General features: G+C 41.5%; 1 protein-coding gene across 2 annotated transcripts in view; it reads left to right on the top strand.

Moving 5' to 3' along the window:
- The window catches only part of ide (insulin-degrading enzyme), a 55,110-nt gene extending 35,592 nt beyond the window's left edge, over nucleotides 1-19,518 (top strand). For both annotated transcript variants that reach the window (XM_062058743.1, XM_062058742.1), the window contains exons 20-25: nucleotides 1,111-1,278; nucleotides 1,533-1,805; nucleotides 3,519-3,580; nucleotides 14,795-14,867; nucleotides 14,945-15,012; nucleotides 18,866-19,518. In XM_062058743.1, the coding sequence (XP_061914727.1) occupies nucleotides 1,111-1,278; nucleotides 1,533-1,805; nucleotides 3,519-3,580; nucleotides 14,795-14,867; nucleotides 14,945-15,012; nucleotides 18,866-18,961 (740 nt within the window). In that variant the 3' untranslated portion in view covers nucleotides 18,962-19,518. The remainder of the gene's footprint in view (nucleotides 1-1,110; nucleotides 1,279-1,532; nucleotides 1,806-3,518; nucleotides 3,581-14,794; nucleotides 14,868-14,944; nucleotides 15,013-18,865) is intronic.
- The last annotated feature ends 1,796 nt before the right edge of the window (nucleotides 19,519-21,314 follow it).

A 21,314-nucleotide genomic window follows, 5' to 3' on the forward strand; every position in this document is an offset into this window, starting at 1 on the left:
AACTGAAGTTGATCTCAAAGGAACCAGGTTACTTTATATGTCACCACATTTCACTCTAAAGAAAACATTAACCTAAATAAAGAGCTTCAACGGTCCGCTCTACTGAAAAGCAAGACTTGTGAGTTCAGTACAGCTGGTCCTGGCTGTCCTCCATCTGAACCCTCTTATCGTATCGTGCCTGTTTCTAACAGGGTTCTCATTTCTGCTGGAAAAAAGGCTCTGTGGCACACACAAAAAAATAGCAAAAAAAGTTTAATTCAAAATATTTCCCAGATTTCCCTATCCTATTAAAAAATTATGGGAGTCATGGTAACAAACATATTGAAGGCAGACTGTATTCATAACATGAACTTGAAAATGTCGAAAATATTAGTGGAACCTTTATTTACACTTTTCTATTTGTTAACAAAGTCAAAGAAACAGCAGCTGAACTGTCCTCTCCCTGTGCACACACACAGTCACTTGCCCTGTTTTGCACTCACGGTTTGAAATCACAAAACTTCTTAACTTTAACAACCTGGTCACTACAATGATGTGGTATAAGAAAATACTGTACATCCACCTTACTTTGTTGGCTAACCTTCTTTGCCTTCAGTGGGGGATGCATTGTCATTAATAATGTGGATACATCCTGAATGTTTCAAACCACACATTGCTTGTCTATTACTTTCTTCGGTCATATATTGAGCTAGCAAAACAAAACAGGCTCTAAAAAGGCTAATAAACATTTAAAAAGCACACAAAGTAGCACTTAGCACAGTAGCTAATTGGCGGATGAAATGTGCATACACTGAGACAAGGTTCGTACAGCAAAGCATATTTTAATTCGGCTGGTGGGTCGTATAATAAAGGGTTCGTAAATCGAGGTTCCACTCTGTATCATCCCCATATTATAATTAGCCTGAAAAGAGTCAACACTTCAATCACATCTTCTTACATTTCAAATCCATTGTGGTCGCAATGTTTCCCACAGGTCGACGGTAAGAATGTTGGAAGTGTGGCCTGAGGGCCATTTGCATCCTAATATAATGTCTGAGGCACAATGGGTTCCTTTTCAGATGTTGTCATTAGTGCAACAAAGTAAATGAAACCTTGCCATGTGTATGACAGGTGGCTGGTACGTTTATCAGCAGAGGAATGAGGTGCACAACAACTGTGGCATCGAGATCTATTACCAGACTGACATGCAGACCACGCACGAGAACATGCTACTGGAACTCTTTTGTCAGATCATCTCAGAGCCCTGCTTCAACACTCTGAGAACCAAAGAACAGCTAGGTCAGTTGCTATTGGGTGATTTAATGTCCTACTTGGATTTATGTAGTTCTGTTAGTTTTAATCAATACTGTGATCAATACTTTACTGTTAATGCAGCACTGCACCATTTGTGTTTTTGAAGTTCAATAATTCTGCGTCATTTTGGTAAAGCGCCACACTATTTTACATGACTGACATACCTATCACTTAGCTTTCCCTATCACTTAGCTTTCCACTGAGCGGTAACTGAGCTTATTCTCTTCTATGCCCCCAAGGTTACATCGTTTTCAGCGGGCCAAGGCGCGCTAACGGGGTCCAAGGCCTGCGCTTCATCATCCAGTCAGAAAAAGCGCCTCACTACCTGGAGAGCCGTATCGAGGCATTCCTTTGCACCATGGAGAGATCTGTGGAGGAGATGAGCGACGAAGCTTTCCAGAAGCACATCCAGGCCTTGGCTATCCGCCGCCTGGACAAACCTAAGAAGTTATCTGCTGAGTGCGCCAAGTACTGGGGAGAGATCATTTCTCAGCAGTATAACTTTGACCGAGGTGAGATGCCCAGTAAATCAAAACCCTAAATAGATTTCAAACCATAGACTCTCTTTTTTAAGTGTAGTACTGTATTTCCCGGACTAGAGCGCACCGTTATATTAGCTGCACTCACTAAATTTTAGAGAAATAAAATGTTTTCCATATATTAGCCGCACCGGAAAAAAAGCCCCAGATACATACATTGCGAAATTAGGTATTTACACTGAACGATTCTGTAAATGTTTATTTACATACCTTAATTGTTTCCAAACGTTATCTGTAAGACATCAGCAAATTGACTGATCACACACAACAGAAGTCATCGTCATGGATGCACGAGCTGCGGAAGATAGCCCTCCAATCAGCTAAACAAAGTAAATAACTCCCCGCCAACATCTCGGTGAGTTTACTGAGGAATTTTTAAAACTGAAACAACACAAAAATAATGCCATGGTAAGTTAGTAATACTAACACAGACCCTCGTAAACGTGTTAGCATATTAGCTAATGTAAACAACGCTAGTTTCATTACATTATGATAGTACGTACAAATATGAATGAAAACACTCCTTCGGACATCACACATGGGACGGTGTATAACCAGTTTTAGTTATACTGTAAGACTTACAATAGTTGCTGGGAGTTATGAATGAAGAATTCATATGTGTAAGAACGCTATGGACGGCTAGAAGACTGCACAGCACTGTGTTTCTGGTTAAAAGCACTACCAGTAACTGGTAGTGACCTGCAGTGAGCGAACGCATCCAAAAAATGACGCTGTAGCACAAACAATAAAACACGTTTTAAATCTTTTTGCTTGTTTTTTTTTTTATCTTTTAAACTATTTTTATTATGGCTGTCCGTGAAGAAAAATCCATCAGTTAGCTGGTCATTATTATGAGCCCCAGGGTTCAAACTGTAGGAAAAAAGTAGTGGCTTATAGTCCAGAATTTACTGTACATTACTGAACATCTCATCATGAGCAGGATGTTTCAAGCTCTGATCGATGAAAGCCTGCACTTAAAAGACACTTTTTGTCTCCTGCACCAGCATGACTTGTAGTGGCTCCTTATTCACCGCTAATCTGCCTAAAGCCCTGAGTGGTGGGACACTGGACAGCGGCCAAAGGGAGTGGCGGTGATTACTTACTGATATCAGTTGCTATTATAGGACAGAAATGAGTGAAGGGGCAGGAAAGAAAAGAGTGCACGGCGTGAGCCATGATACAAACATTACGATACTTTTCTGTTACTTTTAATCTTCAGTTTAATAAAAAATAAATACAACCAATACAAACTATGTAGTCTCAGGACACAAGTCTTAATGAATGGACAGTATTGGGGAAGGCCCTCTTCTGATCTTTTAGTGTCCATAAAAGCCTGCTTGGTTGAGATCCGTGCAGAAGAACTTGCACAGAACGCTGATCTTAATCTTATCAAACACCTTTCAGATGAATTGGAAAATAGATTGTGAGCCAAAACATTTAGTGCAAACATCGGTGACTTCTGACCACACAAATGGATGAATGATGATTATTCCTGCAGTTCTGAAATGTGTCCCATAAGAGTGAAAGCTGTTATGGCTACAGAGAGGATACTCTATTCATATGAACTTCCATATTCACTTCTTGTTGTATTGACCACATGTCCCAATACTGTCATCTAAATACATAAATGTATGTATCTAGAAAGTTACATCAATCTAGGACATTCTTATATTTTGTGTTTTGCAGATAATGTTGAGGTGTCCCATCTGAAGACATTGACAAAGGACGACATTATGGAATTCTACAAGGTGAGTAGAGCACACATCTGTGTTACATGTTACCTTATTGTTAGTTTGTTACATAATAATTTGTTACATGTTATAGTTACAGTGGTAAAAGTAAATTACCTATTACCTATATTATCACTAAAGGGATGCATGCTATATTATCGCCTATATTATCGCCATAGTTAGTTACATAACTCAACATAAAGTTAAGGAACAATCTGTGTTTTGGGGGTGGTACCGGTCATCGTTTGGCTTCAGGATCGTTCAAAAGGTTTCAGTTCTACTTCTTCCTGGACACTTTAAACGCATCTGCCTCCCATAATAGTTATTACTGTATTTTTTTTACTATGAGGCGCATTTAAAATCCTTTCATTTTCTCAAAAATTGACAGTCGGCGTTATTACCTGGTGCGCCTAATGTACGCAGTAATTCAGGCTGTGCTTACCAATCTCGAAGCAATTTTATTTAGTACATGGTGTAATAAGTGTGACCAGTCACAATTAAGGGATACGTGTGGATTGCAGGTTGACGCCATTTCAATAAATGACACTAGCAAGTACCCATAATCAAGCAATGCCAAAACTTTGTTGTTTCATTGAGAATATAGAATATTTCACACGGTCAAAATGTTTTAGTACAACTTTGGTAAGCTACAAAGCTGCACTGCTTGATGGAACAAGGAACATTATTATGGTGTGTGTGTGTATAAGGACCCCAAAATGGCACCTATCAGGGGAAATATTATCTGACGTTTTGTTTCAACGTATTATGCAAAACCAACTCTTCTTACTTATTGGTACATGCTGATGTCAATGTGGGATCTGTTTAAGTCCCGAAAATGTGTGCACGGACGACAATCCATAGTCAATAAGCTCCTTCTTTTTCTCTATTTTCTTGGTGTGGGGTATTCATCTTTCGCTGTTACCATTCTTAATTTAAAGTAGCGTATAGTTCTAACTTATATCTGCCAAAAACTTCGTTATGGAAGCGCTAAAAAAACTACCCTTACAACAAAGATGACAGGGAGAAGTCACTGTCGAAGTGGAGCGACGGAAATAAGACCGCCCACAAAACGGCCTATCCTTAAGAGACAGTCAGAAAGCGGCTTGAAGATGGTCTGTAAAACATAATTTATGCAACATTTTGACCAATGAACCACCATTACATTTTTTGTTGAATAGTTTTTTCAACTACTGTTCCAATGCGCCATGGGAAATTATTAAATTTATCTTAATTGGTGGGAAAATATTTTTTGCAAACCGATAATTATAATCCGCAAATGAAAGTGCTGTTGTTAAATGTCTGTCTGTGCCTTCTAGATATCGGCACTGTAACCATGTAATACTCTTCCATATCAGTAGGTGGCAGCAGGTAACTAATTTCCTTGTAGGCCCATCTTGAAACAGGAGAATTAGTGATGCGTGGATCGTTATGGTTATGGTTTAAATTCATATCGAACAAATGCGTCAGGTATTTGATGAGAAAGACTTATATTTTCAATATATGCTACTGACTTTCATTTTTTTTTACATTTTCTGCTGCTGGTGTGCCTCAGGATTTTTCTAATGAAAAAAAAAGGTTAAAAAACACTAACGTATCCCACTAGAAAGTGTTTCCATTATTGAAAAAAATCTAAATACGACCCCTTTAATGCATCGTATAAAACGGTGCGCCTTTTGTTTAAAAAGACCTGAATGGACCCGCTCATCGGCAGTGCACCTTATAATCTAGTGCACCCTATGGTCTGATAAATACGGTATTTCCTTTATGGAGGGTGGCTTTGGCAGCACTCGATCATCAGAGTTCACTGTCAGTGTCATGATGTTTCTTCTCCGTTTTACATTTGCCACTCATTAGTTCACAGCTGGCAGCCATCGGAGAGCCGTCTAGTGTTTTTCTCCTAATTATAGTCCTTTACTTTCATTTGGACACTCAGGTTTTCATTAAAAAATGTTCATGAGTACTCTGTTTTAGTGCCAAATCAGTTAGTCAAGTGCACTGCTCCGCTTTCTGATCAAATTGATTAGTTCTGATATGTTAAATTTCTTTCTCACATAATATTAGTATTAGTATTATTATTAATATTAGTATTAGTTATTAGTATGAGTTATTATTTCACCTCTAAATTGGCCAATTTTATTGCTGTTGCATAAATCACGCTGGCGATTCATTCACTGACTGTCATAATCTGAAGTTATCCTTAACTTCTTTACCGACGATGGTCTTCTTCCTTCTGTCCGGCCATCTTCATATATAGTCCCTCCAGTGGTTGGCGCAGGCGAGCGCAGCTGAACTTGGTTCGGCCAGGTCATCTCCAGTACGCTGTGGGGCCAGGCTGCATTTCATGAGGTGTTCCATGGTCTGCAGCGCACCAAATGTACATGAGTCTGATGTTGCCAGCTTAAACTTCTTCACGGACGCCTTGCACAGCCCCTCTCTGACTCGCAGGCGGTTCAGGGTTTTCCAGACATCCTATGTTTGATCATGGCCGGTAGCGAGGCATTCAACAGGGGTTCCTCATTCTCTCCATTGAGTCGTCTGGCTGCCGAGGCTGCTCCATCGCTTCTGCCATTCAGTTGTCGGGGTGGTCTCCAGAGCTTTAGTTTTGTCCAGGAAGCTTTTCCTGGAAGCGTTTCTGGGTGGTAGCTTGTTCATGAAGTAGGTGCTGGTTGTCTTCAGCCTGCTTTTTGCGCTCAACTTGTGTAGTGACTGTTCTGCGGATATCGGGGGCGGGCGATGCCACAGAGGGTGTAGAGACAGTGAACAGGGGTTATCTCAGTTCTTCTTTGGCCATGTCTACACTAAGTCGTTTAACCCCTTAAACAAATAATTATTTAGCCTAAGCCCCGTTTCAGCCACACCAAACAAGCGTTTAGGTCCCCCTCCTCGGACAAATTTTTATATATATATTTCTTGAATCTCCGGCACTTAGCTTTGTATGGACTTATTGATCGTTTACAAACTGAGTTAAGAGAGGAAGTGAAGTCAGAAAGACCGCGCCCCACATAGGAAGTGACGTCAGAAAGAACACGCCACAGCCAGTTTCATAATAAAGCGGTTTCGTAACTCGGACCTTACCACTGGAAATATGAAGGCATGTCATCCAGACATGCCGTGTTTCTCCTTTCTCTACATGTACAGACGCTTGTGGAAATCACACATGAATACCTTAAGAGAAAGCGATGGCAGCTATTTGGGATACAACACTTCTCAGACGGCAAGAGAACTTTCCAAATGTCCGGGTCAGCTGTGATTCTACTTAGCGAAAAACTTTGTCCATTTGTTGAAGGAGAGTCAACGAGAATGCGAGCTCCCGTGGATGTGATAAAAAGGTAGCGTGTGCTTTGTATTACCCGGCCGTCGAGGGAAGACTAACGACGGAAAACGGCGAATGCATTTGGACTGGCAAAGCAGACTGTATCAGTTATTGTCCGCCATGTATGTCACAGACTCAACGTCTAGGTCCAGAGTATATAAAGACACCAAAAACAAATGGACAATGAAGGTGAAGGCAAAAGAGTGAGGAGTGTCCTGACCAGATATCTAGATCCATAGATTGATCGATGTAAAATGTTCTTTATCACATTTTTTACGTGTCTAGTAAAGATTTTATTAATTTATGATGGCTCAGGTGTGATTCACTACAATAGGGCACCACAGCACACGGGATTCCAGTTACCGTATTTTTCGGAGTATAAGTCGCTCCGGAGTATAAGTCGCACCGGCCGAAAATGCATTATAAAGAAAGAAAAAAACATATAAGTCGCACTGGAGTATAAATCGCATTTTTGAGGGAAATTTATTTGATAAAACCCAACACCAAGAATAGACATTTGAAAGGCAATTTAAAATAAATAAAAAATAGTGAACAACAGGCTGAATAAGTGTACGTTATATGACGCATAAATAACCAACTGAGAACGTGCCTGGTATGTTAACCTAACATATTATGGTAAGAGTCATTCAAATAACTATAACATATAGAACATGCTATACGTTTACCAAACAATCTGTTACTCCTAATCGCTAAATCCGATGAAATCTTATACGTCTAGTCCAGACCTGGGCATTGTACGGCCCGCGGGCCGCATCCGGCCCTTTGCGCATCCCTGTCCGGCCCGCATGAGGCCAATCATAAATTACAAAATAAATTTAAAAAAGTATCTATGTCGAGTGTGCAATACAACGGTGCTGCTTTTGTTTTGAAAAGCGTTATTTGTATTACTTCCGTGTGGACGTATGCGCGTGTGCGATTGTGAGTGAATTGAACGGCGCAATTACAAATTACAAAATAAAGTTTAAAAAACATCTATGTCGTGCGCGCAATACAACTTTGCTGCTTTTATTTTGAAATGTGTTATTTATGCCGTATGTCCGGAGGGAACCTGTGAGTGAAGGTGCATAGAGACAAGTGATGAGACGCTAAAAAAAGAAAAGTTGATGAGGAATGGCGTGTTTCCAACAAGACGTGGACTCCCAAGTATTTCTTTAAATAAATTAATGGTAAAGCCGTGTGCTTAATGTGTGGTACACAGGTTGCTGTGTTTAAATATCATTTTAATCGCCACTACACGAAGAAACACGAGGGAAAATACCGGAATGTGTCTGATGAAGCGCGCGCAAGGGAGGCTGATGCGTTGATGGTAAAACTGCAAACCCAACAAGGACTTTGTGCCATATTTCACACCCCCAGAGATGCAGCCGTCAGGACAAGTTTCGTCATTTCTCACAAAAGCGCCAGAAAAAGTAAGGCGTTTTCTGACGGAGAGATTATTAAGGAGTGCTTATTGGACTTTGTTGCGCTGATAATGCCCGGAGACATCGACTGTTTTTCGCTAACTTTGGATGAGAGCTCTGATGCAGTCAATTAAAGAGACAACCACAGGTAATGACTTGTTCACAGAGGTAAATGCGTGTTGGGACAAGCTGGCAGGTGTGACAATCCAATCCACTTTATTTATATAGCACATTTAAACAACAAAATGTTTCCAAAGTGCTGCAGAACAATATTACAAACAATATTCAAATATTATCCTTAGCTCCACCAATGACTGAATAAAAATAAAAAACAATTACATATAAAACCAATATAAAAACAATATAAAATAAATATGATTAAAAACTATTTTTAACAACAGATGGTTGTCCAAATCTGATGGGGAAAAATGTTGGATCATGCAGGATAAAGTGACCATCAAAAGCAATCTGCTTTTGTATAAAGTTAAGTTAGGTTAAATTAAATTATTATTATTATTATTAATTATTATTATTATTATCATCGTTATTATTTATCTTACGGTACATCAAAAATAATATTGAGCAAAATTTAATTGAAATATTGTCGTGTGGCCCTCCAGCAGTGCTCGGGTTGCTTATGCGGCCCCCAGTGAAAATTAATTGCCCACCCCTGGTCTAGTCTCTTACGTGAATGAGCTAAATAATATTATTTTATATTTTACGGTAATGTGTTAATAATTTCACACATAAGTCGCTCATGAGTATAAGTCGCACCCCCGGCCAAACTATGAAAAAAAACTGCGACTTATAGTCCGAAAAATACGGTAATTGAAATACCACAACACTGGATATTGTTCAGATAAGTTAAATTTAATTTAAGAACTTGGAAACAAAGCAACACTGGATGAGACTATGACGTGCGCATTTTCCGCGCATGCGTATTAGGTCGCGTTGCGCTGGCAGACGGAGGGGGAGGGGGTCTTAAACGGTGGCATTGTTGTGTGTGGACACGGATAAGGTTAGGTGGGATTTACCCTGGATAACCTTAGTGTAAACAGGGCCTTAAATAGTAGGCTTGGGGGGGGGGGCGCGGTGCGATGCCAGGGGGGCGTGTGTGACCTCGGGGAACATGTTTTTTTTTGCCCTACCAGATTATGACGAAGCGTATGGAGCACTTTGCGTCACTCTAACCAGAGTGGGAGACAAAGAAAGAACGATGTGTTGTTTCCTTTAATGTTAATAAGCTTACAATGTTATGCAGTGGTATAGATAGAACAATTTTATAGACAAATTATTATTATAATCACCGTGGAGAGTGGGGGGCGCGAAATATTTTCGTCTTTCTAGTGGGTGGCGTGACAGAAAATAATTGAGAAGCACTGGGTTATCTTGATGCACTTTGTCACCATCCTGCGGATCTCGTTGAAGATGGTGTCTACCTTCTGTGAGTGGCAAGACATGCTCCATGCTGGGCAGGCGTATTCTGCAGCAGAAAAGCTCAAAGCTAATGTAGATGTGGGTGGTGTGACCGTATGAGCCCCCCACTTCGAGTTGGTCTGTTGGCGTAAGCAGCTGTTCCTGGTGGACACTTTAGCTCTCGTCTTCTTGATTTGTACTTTGTAACTGAGAATAAGGTCTAAAGTGACTCCCAGATAGACTGGGTGCTAATGGTTCTCGAGTTTGATTCTGTCCCTGTATAAGTAAAGCAACTGTTTGGCCTCTCTGTTCTTGAGATGGAAGCTGCAGATTTTGGCACAGGTGGTTTTGCAGATAGTACACAGACATTTCTGCTGGGGCGTCGTTCCAGAGTGGCCTCAACTTCTTGGAAGGTGTACTGCTGTGTTGCCATGGCTAAGTCATTTGCATAAATTTACCTGCTGCATCCTTTGGGTAGGGGTTGGTCGTTGCTGTACACATTGAAGAGGAGAGGTGCCTTGTGGCAGCTCATTGGTCTGATGGAACATTCTGCCTCTCTTGTTAAGGGTGACATGAAACATTCTGTTGCTCAGCAGGCTTCCAATGGTGTTGCATAGTTTGGCATCTCTTGTCATGTCACAGATTTTTCATCAGTAGCCTGTGTTGGGCGGTGTCATAAGCTGCTGACAAGTTGACGAAAGGAACGCCTATTATCAGATTCTTCTGATACCCATCTACGATGTACTGGATGGGATTTAGCAGTTGGCCTGTGCATGATTTTCCTGCACAAAATCCGTCTTGATCCCTGATCAACTCAGCATCTACAGTATCTGAGGCGTTAGTTGGCTTAGAAGACGTCTCTCGAACAGCTTGTAGGTGATGCATAATATGGAGATGGGTCGGTAGCTTTTAGAGAGAAGTTGGGATCTTTCCCATTTTTCAGCATAGCGATAGTGATGTCTTTCCTCCAGATGGTTGGAATATTTTGGGTCTGGAGGCATGTATTATTCATTTTTAGGAGCCATTGCTTGCGGCTAGGCTTAGTTGCGTGATCATTTCAGTCAGTATGTCATGCGGTCCTGCAGATTTTCCCAGCTTTATGATGTTAAGTCCTGCTTTAAGCTCTTTTATCATGAAGGGATTTGTTAGGATGTACATGTTCTGCGGATTGCCCGGAATAGTTGGCATGATGTTCTCCTTTAGTTCTGCGTCTGTGCTCGTCTTTCATTAGCTCCCAGCATGCTTCCCACCTGGTTCGATGTTATCTCGGATGTTGTAGGTGGGGTGGTCTTGTCACCACTTAACTTCCAGATTGTAGACCAGACTTTCTTGCTGTTCTGGGACATGGTGATGTTTTCGATCAGATCTTGCCAGTCTTCCCACCTCTCCTTCCCCAGAGATTCCCTTAGAGCAGGGGTGGGGAATGAATTTTTACCGGGGGCCGCATGAGCAACCCGAGCACTGCTGGAGGGCCACACCGACAATATTTCAATTACATTTTGCTCAAATTATTTTTGATATACTGTAAGATTAATAATAATAATAATTTCATTTAACCTAAGTTAACTTTATACAAAAGCAGATTGCTTTTGATGGTTTTATTTTTAACACTGTCTTACACAACACTTCCTGATGTATAATACAATGCAAAAATGTCAATTTCTGTCACTTTATCCTGCATCTTCTTTAGTCCAACATTTTTCCCCGTCAGATTTGGACAAGCATCTGTTGTCACACCTGCCAGCTTGTCCCATTTCAGTCCTAACATGTCCAAACATGCATTTACCTATGTGAACAAGTCATTACCTGTGGTTGTCTCTTTAATTGACTGCATGGCTGCCAGCTCCTCCGTGATTTGAAAGTCTGCAGTTATCCCACGTAAGAAGATGAGCAGCTGGGCGGTGTCACGTACATCGCAGCTCTCATCCAAAGCCAGCGAAAAACAGTCAAAGTCGGCCATTCTGTTCTTCAGCTGAAGCTCCAAGTTTCCAGCGATGGTCTCATCCCGCCTCGTTACAGTGCGTCGGGAGAGTGACACGTTCTCAAATGCGCCCCTCTTCTTCGGGCATATCAGCGCAACAGAGTCCAATAAGCACTCCTTAATAAACTCTCCGTCAGAAAATGCCTTACTTTTTCTGGCGATTTTGTGAGAAATTACGAAACTTGTCCTGACAGCTGCATCCCTGGGGGTGTGAAATTTGGCAAAAAGTCCTTGTTGGGTTTGCAGTTTTACCATCAATGCATCAGCCTCCCTTGCGCGCGCTTCATCAGACAGATTCCGGTATTTTTCCTCGTGCTTTGTCGTGTAGTGGCGATTCAAATTATATTCTTTAAACACAGCAACCTGTGTACCACAAATTAAGCACACGGCTTTACCTTTAATTTCTGTAAAGAAATACTTGGCAGTCCATGTCTTGTTGAAAACACGGCATTCGTCATCAACTTTTCTCTTTTTAGCGTCTCGGGGCTAACCGTGCATCATTTCTCGCTGTGCACCTTCACTCACAGGTTGCAGACGGACATACGCCCATAAATAACACTTTTCAAAATAAAAGCAGCACAGTTGTATTGCACGCACGACATAGATGTTTTTTTTTTATTTATTTTGTAATTTGTGATTGCCGCTGTTCACATTCACTCACAATCGCGCACAAGCATAGTCCACATGGAAGTAATACAAGTAACGCTTTTCAAAACAAAAGCAGCACCGTTGTATTGCACACTCGACATAGATACTTTTTTAAAATTTATTTTGTAATTTATGATTGGCCTAACGCGGGCCGAACAGGGACGCACAAAGGGCCGGATGTGGCCCGCGGGCCGTAGAATGCCCAGGTTTGCATTAGAGTATCGCCAAGCTCGCTGGTGGTGTCCGTAAACGGGTGAAGTTCGAATTCCGCTGCATAGCACTTCAGAAGATGTGATGATTCCTCTATGAGTCCTGCAATGTACTCCTTCCGACATCCACGAGTCACGTAGGTGCGAGCGGTCTTCTTAACAGCCTGTACAAACACGCTGCAGTTGTCAGTAGTGGGTTTTATGTCCAGGACTGCTCTGTCCAACCGTTCCTTGTCCAAAGTCCAGTTGGACTTTTTTAAGGTTGAAGCAACGTCGAAAATGAACTTCCAACTTTCTAATGGCAGGCTTGATCGTGACAGATATTTGCTGGTGTTGTGACCTCGGGGGTGAGTTCAGCATGGCTTTTTCACTTAGGTGTGCCAGTCTTCGGCTGACAAAGCACAAATCAGGGTTGTCGCCTCTTCTCCAGCTTCCGCTGTTGAAGGACTTGTGGAGTTTACCATTGTGGATCAACTCATACTGCAAAAAGGTGTTTTCCGTGCTGCTTTCGACTAGTACTCCGTCACTGTTGGTTGTTTCGTAGCCCCACATTGTGTGATAAGGGTTAAAGGCACCAATCATCACGGCATGCTTCTTCTTGAACTGAGATGGTAGGTCAGGCAATACGAAGGTAGTGGCAGGTAGTTTGTACAGTGATGTGATAGAGACATCTAGCAAGCATATGGTAACAGTCTCTTATGTTGGTGTTTTGAGCACGCTCTGTGGATTGCCATGACATCCAAATGTGGCCTCACAAACAGCTGATCTGTACTTTGGGTGATGTATCTCAGTTACCAGTTTCATGTCTGGTAGTGTGGGCCGGTTGCTCGACAGACCAAGATGGGTCTCCTGCATGCAAACAATGTCACTTCTACTGCAGTGGCTTGATACCAAAACAGGTTTGGTTTTAGTTTAACCTTCCACTTTGATTGAGGTTACTACCAACATTGTAGTTCGCTTGCGGTAGAGACTTGTCAGTTGTCAATAGTCTGTTGGTGCATAATTGGCTTCTTCAGTCAGTCACAGTGGTACAGTTTCTGTCATTAGCTTTGCTCAGGATTGGCCACGTGGAGGCTTCTGCTTACATCCCGCCACAGATGGTGTGTTTAAGGGACACAGGAATTGTTTTTAATTTGTCGAGAACTGCCACAAATGACACCGTTTATTATTTATTGCACTATTTTAAGTTTATAGATCGGTTGTTCTCAAAAATTATTTGCACTTTCTTGAAAGAAAGAACATTTGTCTGTGTTTTGCATATATTCTTTATGTTTTGCATTGTTTATTTAATTACTTAATGTTTTACTTCTGATTAGTAGAAAACATCAATATAAACCAAGACATCATCATAAATATTTTAATAAAGTTTCATGAGTTTCAATGACGTCTACTAGGGCTGCACTATTTGGAGGAAAAAAACTATTTGCAATATTTCTCTCCAAAATTGAAATTGCGGTTTTATACATACAAATTCATCAAAACTGTGTAAATGCCGACTGAAGGGAGACATGTTACTTTTAACATGCCCAAAATGCGGATATGCCGGAAATACTATGTGATTAAACCAACTGGGCTTATCACCAGAAAAACATATTTTTACATGTAAATATTTTTTAATCACCCTTTTTGTCTTTGTCCTGATTCAACTCCTCAGACATACTGTACTAAAAACTTCTACAGACACTTTTTGCCTCAAAATAAGTTTTCACCCTCTTTATCCTGAAATGATCATCTAACTTGTCAATGCTGGCACTTTTTCACCACATTACATTCAAAGAGCACCTTCATGTATTTTTATTAAATGTATAAGCTATTTGAGTTAATAAATGTTTGCAATTTGGATCATCGCTTGCCACTAAAGGCTGGTGGTGCGTCCTGCTGCCAAACCGCTGGTGTATACGAGTAGTCAAGGAATAAGAAGCAATTTTACATGTTGAAAGTGTTGTGTTTTGCTACTGTTTACTTAAAAAGTCTCATGGTATGTACTTTGTTACAATGTTACACTATGACTATGTTTCCTTGTGACTTTGGTACATGTTGTTACATTATGACTTGACTCTGACACGGTAATTAGTTACGTTGTAACATTATCTGTTATAGTGTTGATTTGTTACATATTATGTTACTTTGTTGCCTGTTACTTTGATAAATGTGTCATTTGTTGTATTTTGACTTTGTTATTTTGCAAAGTTTGGGGGGTAACTTTGATCCATTACCCGTCATGTCCGTTCATGTCACTCCCAGGAGCGTCTCACCCTTGAAGGACCCAAAAGACACAAGGTGTCTGTGCACGTGCTGTCCAGAGAGATGGACACCTGTGAGTATCTGCAGTCATATGACCATCTTCAGGACGCCTCCCAGGAATGCCAATGCTTACTTTGCTGTGTCTTATAGGTCCTGTTGTGGGAGAATTTCCGGCTCAGAATGATGTCAACTTGGCTCCCGCCCCGTCTCTGCCCCAGGTGAGCTGCCCACCAACCCTATTTATTAGGGATGTCCTTATCCCGATCATGGGGTTTGGATAAGGGGGCCGATGTTTGGCTTTTTTAACTGAACAGCTGATGAGCTGCTGAGCCTAGCCGATCTTCACCACAGCTGTGTCCGAGTGTTTACATGTTAAAAATTGTACTCGTGTAAAAAAAACAAAAAAAACATTCAAAAGGGATGCATGCCAAGGGAGACACAATCATATTTCCATTTTACTTGTTACACACATGCAGGAGTTGCCTGAATTGCCAGAACTGGCTCAAATTTGAGAGCAAGCTGCAAAGAACATGTTATCTATCCACAATACGAAGCTGCTTCAGATATTCATTGTCACCACCATTACGGAAAAAAACATGTTTCTTCTATCTAACATTATCACTGGAGGACTATAGAAAAAAGAATGGCTAAGCATGCTATACACACACCGAGCAAGACGACACAAGAAGCTAACTGCTAAAGCTTTAATGTAAAGTAGAGGTGATTGATCAAGATGCCGATACTCTCAATCAATCAACCAATCAATCAATGTTTATTTATATAGCCCTAAATCACAAGTGTCTCAAAGGGCTGTACAAGCCACAACGACATCCTCGGTACAGAGCCCACATACGGGCTAGGAAAACTCACCCCAGTGGGACGTCAATGTGAATGACTATGAGAAACCTTGGAGAGGACCGCATATGTGGGTAACCCCCCCCTCTAGGGGAGACCGAAAGCAATAGATGTCGAGTGGGTCTGACATAATATTGTGAAAGTCCAACACATCAGCGAAAGTCCAGTCCATAGTGGGGCCAGCAGGAACCATCCCGAGTGGAGACGGGTCAGCAGCGTAGAGATGTCCCCATCCGATGGACAGGCTAGCGGTCCACCCCGGGTTGGGAGCAGAGTAGAAAAGAAAAGAAAAGAAACTGCAGATCAACTGGTCTAAAAAGGGAGTCTATTTAAAGGCTAGAGTATACAAATGAGTTTTAAGATGAGACTTAAATGCTTCTACTGAGGTAGCATCTCTAACTTTTACCGGGAGGGCATTCCATAGTATTGGAGCCCGAATAGAAAACGCTATATAGCCCGCAGACTTTTTTTGGGCTCTGGGAATCACTAATAAGCCGGAGTTCTTTGAACGCAGATTTCTTGCCGGGACATATGGTACAATACAATCGGCAAGATAGGCAGGAGCTTGACCGTGTAGTATTTTATACGTGAGTAGTAAAACCTTAAAGTCGCATCTTAGGTGCACAGGAAGCCAGTGCAAGTGAGCCAGTATAGGCATAATATGATCAAACTTTCTTGTTTTTGTCAAAAGTCTAGCAGCCGCATTTTGTACCATCTGTAATCTTTTAATGCTAGACATAGGGAGGCCCGAAAATAAGACGTTACAGTAATCAAGACGAGATGTAACGAACGCATGGATAATGATCTCAGCATCGCTTGTGGACAAAATGGAACGAATTTTAGCGATATTACAATACAATACCTAGTATAGTATCAGTATATAAATGATACTTAAGTGATGGGATTTATATTGATCTTTTTCTTGTTATTATTACAAAAAAAACAGTGGCTTGGAGTTCCAAGATGCTTCAGTTCTATTGGACTATATGGGCATGGCAAATTGGAATGACCAATCTCAGGACTGGTGGAAGAATTCAAATGCACCAAAGCAAGGCTGGTCATGACGCTAACTGAAACTGAGGATGCAGTCATTCGAACAGCGGCCCCCCGAGTAACAGCGGGAAGGAAGTGGATTCCATCAGAAGCTGTTCAGAGTGCAAAGTCTGCTCTTCAATTCAGAGATGTGGTTGGGCAAGTACAGCATGGGAGAGCAGGGCTCGGACTCATCCCAAAACCTCCCCTATGGCACAAAGCAACATCAGAGCAGAAGAGATGGCTAGTAGTAGTGGAAGTCAGGAGACAGGAGGAGGGAGAGCGACATGCTAAAGCCGTCTCAATGGCCAAGCAGGGGATATGGACCAACTGGGAAAGCCTGGAGAAGAAAAAGCTCAACTGGTATGACATCTGGCAGATGGAGGGAGCACGGCTGAGTTTTATCATCAGAGCCACGTACGACCTGCTACCGTCCCCCATAAATCTGAAAACCTGGTACGGAGAAGATCCCGCCTGATCCCTGTGTCAAGTACCTGCATCTCTAAGGCATATCCTATCAGGGTGTACTATAAGTCTCACCCAAGGACGCTATACTTGGCGGCATAACCAAGTACTCAGAGAGCTTGCATCAACACTGGAACAGAGGCGAACCACCACAAACAATCTCCCACAAACACCAGCAGGAAAGGTCCACTTCACACAATTTGTACCAGCTGGCCAACATCAAGAGTGTCAAACAACACCAAATAATGCAAGCATCCTGCAGTCGGCTCAAGATTGGAAATTGGAAGTGGACCTTGATAAAAAGCTTGTGTTTCCCCCAGAAATAATGGCTACAACACTCCGGCCAGACATGGTCCTGTGGTCTCCAACAGCAAAACTGGCTTATGTCATAGAGCTGACAGTACCATGGGGAGAAGGGGTTGAAGAGGCTTACGAGAGGAAAAAAAACAAATATTCTGACCTGGCAGCTGAAGCATCCCAGAACGGCTGGAAGACCAGCATTTTCCCAGTAGAGGTGGGATGCAGGGTATTTATTGCCACATCTACCATCAGTCTGTTGAGAAAAATGGGGGTGAAAGGACGCTCCCTCCAACAGACTATCAAGTCCATGTCAAGAGCTGCTGAAAAAGCCAGCAACTGGACCCCAATTGGGCAGTAAAATGAGAGACAATGGTATGCGGTCAGGCTTAGGCCTGACTCAGGGAAAAGGACGACCCTGCCATGCAGAGTCCAACAGGATATGGAGGGTATGGCATGGAGGGGGGTGTACCTGGGACGCTAGGTACATCGTTGAGCCCTCTGGAGACGTCGTGGGCTTCAAATCAACGAAACGTCGATGAAGCAGGGTGCCCACCCGAAGACCCCAATGACATACTTACCCTCCCTGTCACCACTCCACACCGACTGCTACCGTCAAGATTGTTCCTACTTACCAAAGGGATTGAAACATCTAGTTCTATTTGCTTTACTTATTACAAAATAATTTTTTTGGTGGATGTTGTCATTGTTTACAAAATCGGAGTAAGTCTCTGGATTCAGGAAGTCTTTGAGGGCAAACCCTAAATAATAGTTTTTGCTTTTGTTTGCTAATTGTGCACAAGACACTATTTTTTGGTCAAATATTGTATGTGGAATCCAATACCACAAATGTAATATGTCTAAATGTAATAAAATAGGATAAGCTTCATGAAAATGTTTTATCGTTTAGATTTTCACTTCTATAATCTCTTGTCAAAGTATCAGATCGGGAATCAAATCGGTGATATATGTGTCTGTGTATGTGTGTGTATATATATATATATATATATATATATATATATATGTATATATATATATATATATATATATATATATATATATATATAGTCACTCTTTAACGGTCTTCGTGTTAAATTATTAAAATTGTTAATTATTCAAAATCTTGTAGGCTTTTTAAAATAATTTTCATTGAAATTACACCACATTGACCCAAATATAAGATGACCCTTCTTTTTGAAGACCACTTCTTCCAATAACAAGTGGTAGATGAAACAAGTCATATTTCTTCTTCATGAGTTGATTGACTGCTTTATTTGTTATCGAGATCATCATCTGATATTGTCTTCTGACCCACATTGGTCACATTCTATCTTACAATTTTGCTCTGTGAATCAACCTCGATAGTTTCGACTTATTAGTGTGCCAACAGTTCGTCTGATTCTGAGTTGTTGTGTTTGACAGCCATCGCTGGTCCAAGACATGACCGAGTTCAAGAGGAGTCTGCCTCTTTTCCCTCTGGTCAGGCCTCACATCAACTTCATGGCAGCCAAACTGTAAGTTGTAACACCAACAAGGAGCCGCCACATGTCAGGAAGACGAGGACCTGACTAGGCCTGCATGAGTGTGTGTTTGCGTGTGTACTTGTGTGGCAGACTGGAGCCACTAAAGAAAGTGCTTGGAAACAAATTGTGTGTAATAAAAAATGCGACGGTCAGCATTGGCTGCGATTAACGCTAGAGCCTCATGTTCAAGTGGAACAGGAGATGCAACACTCAATGATGTCACAGTCCTTTGAAGCTTTTTGTAGAGGAGCTAGAGACCCCCACCATGTCCACCATCCAGCAGTTCATCCCCTCTACATCGGCATGTTTGAGTCCTTCTTTCGAATCTGATACTCTTTTAAGAAACACTTTTTTATTCTGCTTATCACCCATAAAGTTATTTATTTTTATTTTCTTTTAATTTCCTCTTAAAATGCCAGGAAAAGGACATCTCAGGGGTACCCACATGCCGATTTATTGTTTTTTAACTTCACTTTTAGTGATTGAAAAGGTTTTCTTAGTGTCCTCTGCATTCATATTTGGTTCACTTCAATAAATGTGATCAAATCCTCATGGAGACTTTGGACTTTCATTTGTGCTGTTGGACTCTTTAAAACTGTAACCTCATTGGAACAAGACTATTCTGCTCCTGTTAGTAATAATCTTAATAGAATTCATTTTATCCATCGGGTCTAGACTTCCTCCAGTTCCATCAACTGACCCAGATCTTCTGTGAGACAATCCCTCCAGCGTGTCCTAGGTCTAGGGCCTTTCTGCTGGGCATGCCTGGGACACCTCACCAGGGAGGCGTCCCGAATAGTTGCCTAAGCCACCTCAACTGGCTCCTTTTTATGCAAAGAAGCAGTGGCTATACTCTGAGTGAGTCCATGATCCTGCTCTTTGCGTCACGACCCAGACCACCACAAGTCCTGTACGAGACAAGCTGGAATGCCTAGAGTATGTGGACTGGTTGGACAAACTGCCAGACGCCCTCTAGTACCCTTAAAAGGGTGTAGAGCTGGTCCAGTAGTCCATGACCAGGACAACTTATTCCACCTGTAGCTGAGGTTCAAAGCTTTTATTTTCTGCAAACTGTCGGTGTCCAAATAACAAGAAGTACTATAGTCCAAAGAAAAACACTTGTGCACCTGATCTATCAAGATCCAAATAAGTACTGAATAGCGTGTGCCAACTATATTATTGTGTGATATTAGTAAGCGATCTACTAAGACTGCGTGTCCAAATGAGAACAAGTACAGACCGACATATTTAAATGAGGTTTTTGCATGTGTACCGGCTGTCACTATGGAGACACTCATTTCCCTCCACATTTATGAAAGTGTTTGCTCCAACCTGTGGGGTTTTGTCATGTTGTTGACATGCAGCACACAATATAATATGAACCACAACGTTTAGCCTATATTGAAGTCTAGAAAACAGAACTTTCAGCCGTTAAAGACCTGCTCAGTGGCCTTGTGGTTAGAGTGTCCGCCCTGAGATCGGTAGGTCGTGAGTTCAAATCATACCAAAGACTATAAAAATGGGACCCATTACCTCCCTGCTTGGCACTCAGCATCAAGGGTTGGAATTGGGGGTTAAATCACCAAAATGATTCCCGAGCGCGGGCACCGCTGCTGCTCACTGCTCCCCTCACCTCCCAGGGGGTGGAACAAGGGGATGGGTCAAACAAAGTAATTTCACCACACCTAGTGTGTGTGTGACTATTAGTGGTACTTTAACTTTAAAGGTGTGCTCTGGAAGCCACTTCAGTGTTGTGACGGTGCGTGTAGAATGATCCAGAATGCATATTGCAAGTTTTTATTTATATAGGATATATATTATAGTACTATTATATAGAAAAGTAAACTGCCAGCATTTATCAAAAGGAATCGACTGAATTTAGCCCCTTAAGTCATCCAGCAGCTGTAAAATTATAAAAGGATATTGCTGAATAGTCACTATGACTCATATTTTTGTTTGACAATCCAAATGAGTTGACACGCACACAGATGGAATATTCTTTCTTTCAATTGTCAATCTTTGCAGCACGATCGCCTCCTTTCTCGCAGCCGTTTGTGCGTAACTGTGCCAGTTTGTACGCACCTTCCAAACATGCTAAATATGGACACAAAAAAGTTCCAGTCTTAATAAATCCCATTGCAAGTGCTAAATGATTATATCTGCATCTTTTCCTCCCAGTATTGTGGGCGTTCTAATAAATAAATATTCATGAAGACACACTAAATCAAACTTGCATTTGCTGAGGACCACAAATTAGTTGTAACCGTAAATATTGATTAATGTAAATGTACAGGGATTAGCCTCATGATATTATACAATTGTCTTTGCATTTGATTGATATTTTTTAC

This window comes from Entelurus aequoreus, linkage group LG09, assembly GCF_033978785.1.
Source record: "Entelurus aequoreus isolate RoL-2023_Sb linkage group LG09, RoL_Eaeq_v1.1, whole genome shotgun sequence".
NCBI lineage: Eukaryota > Metazoa > Chordata > Actinopteri > Syngnathiformes > Syngnathidae > Entelurus > Entelurus aequoreus.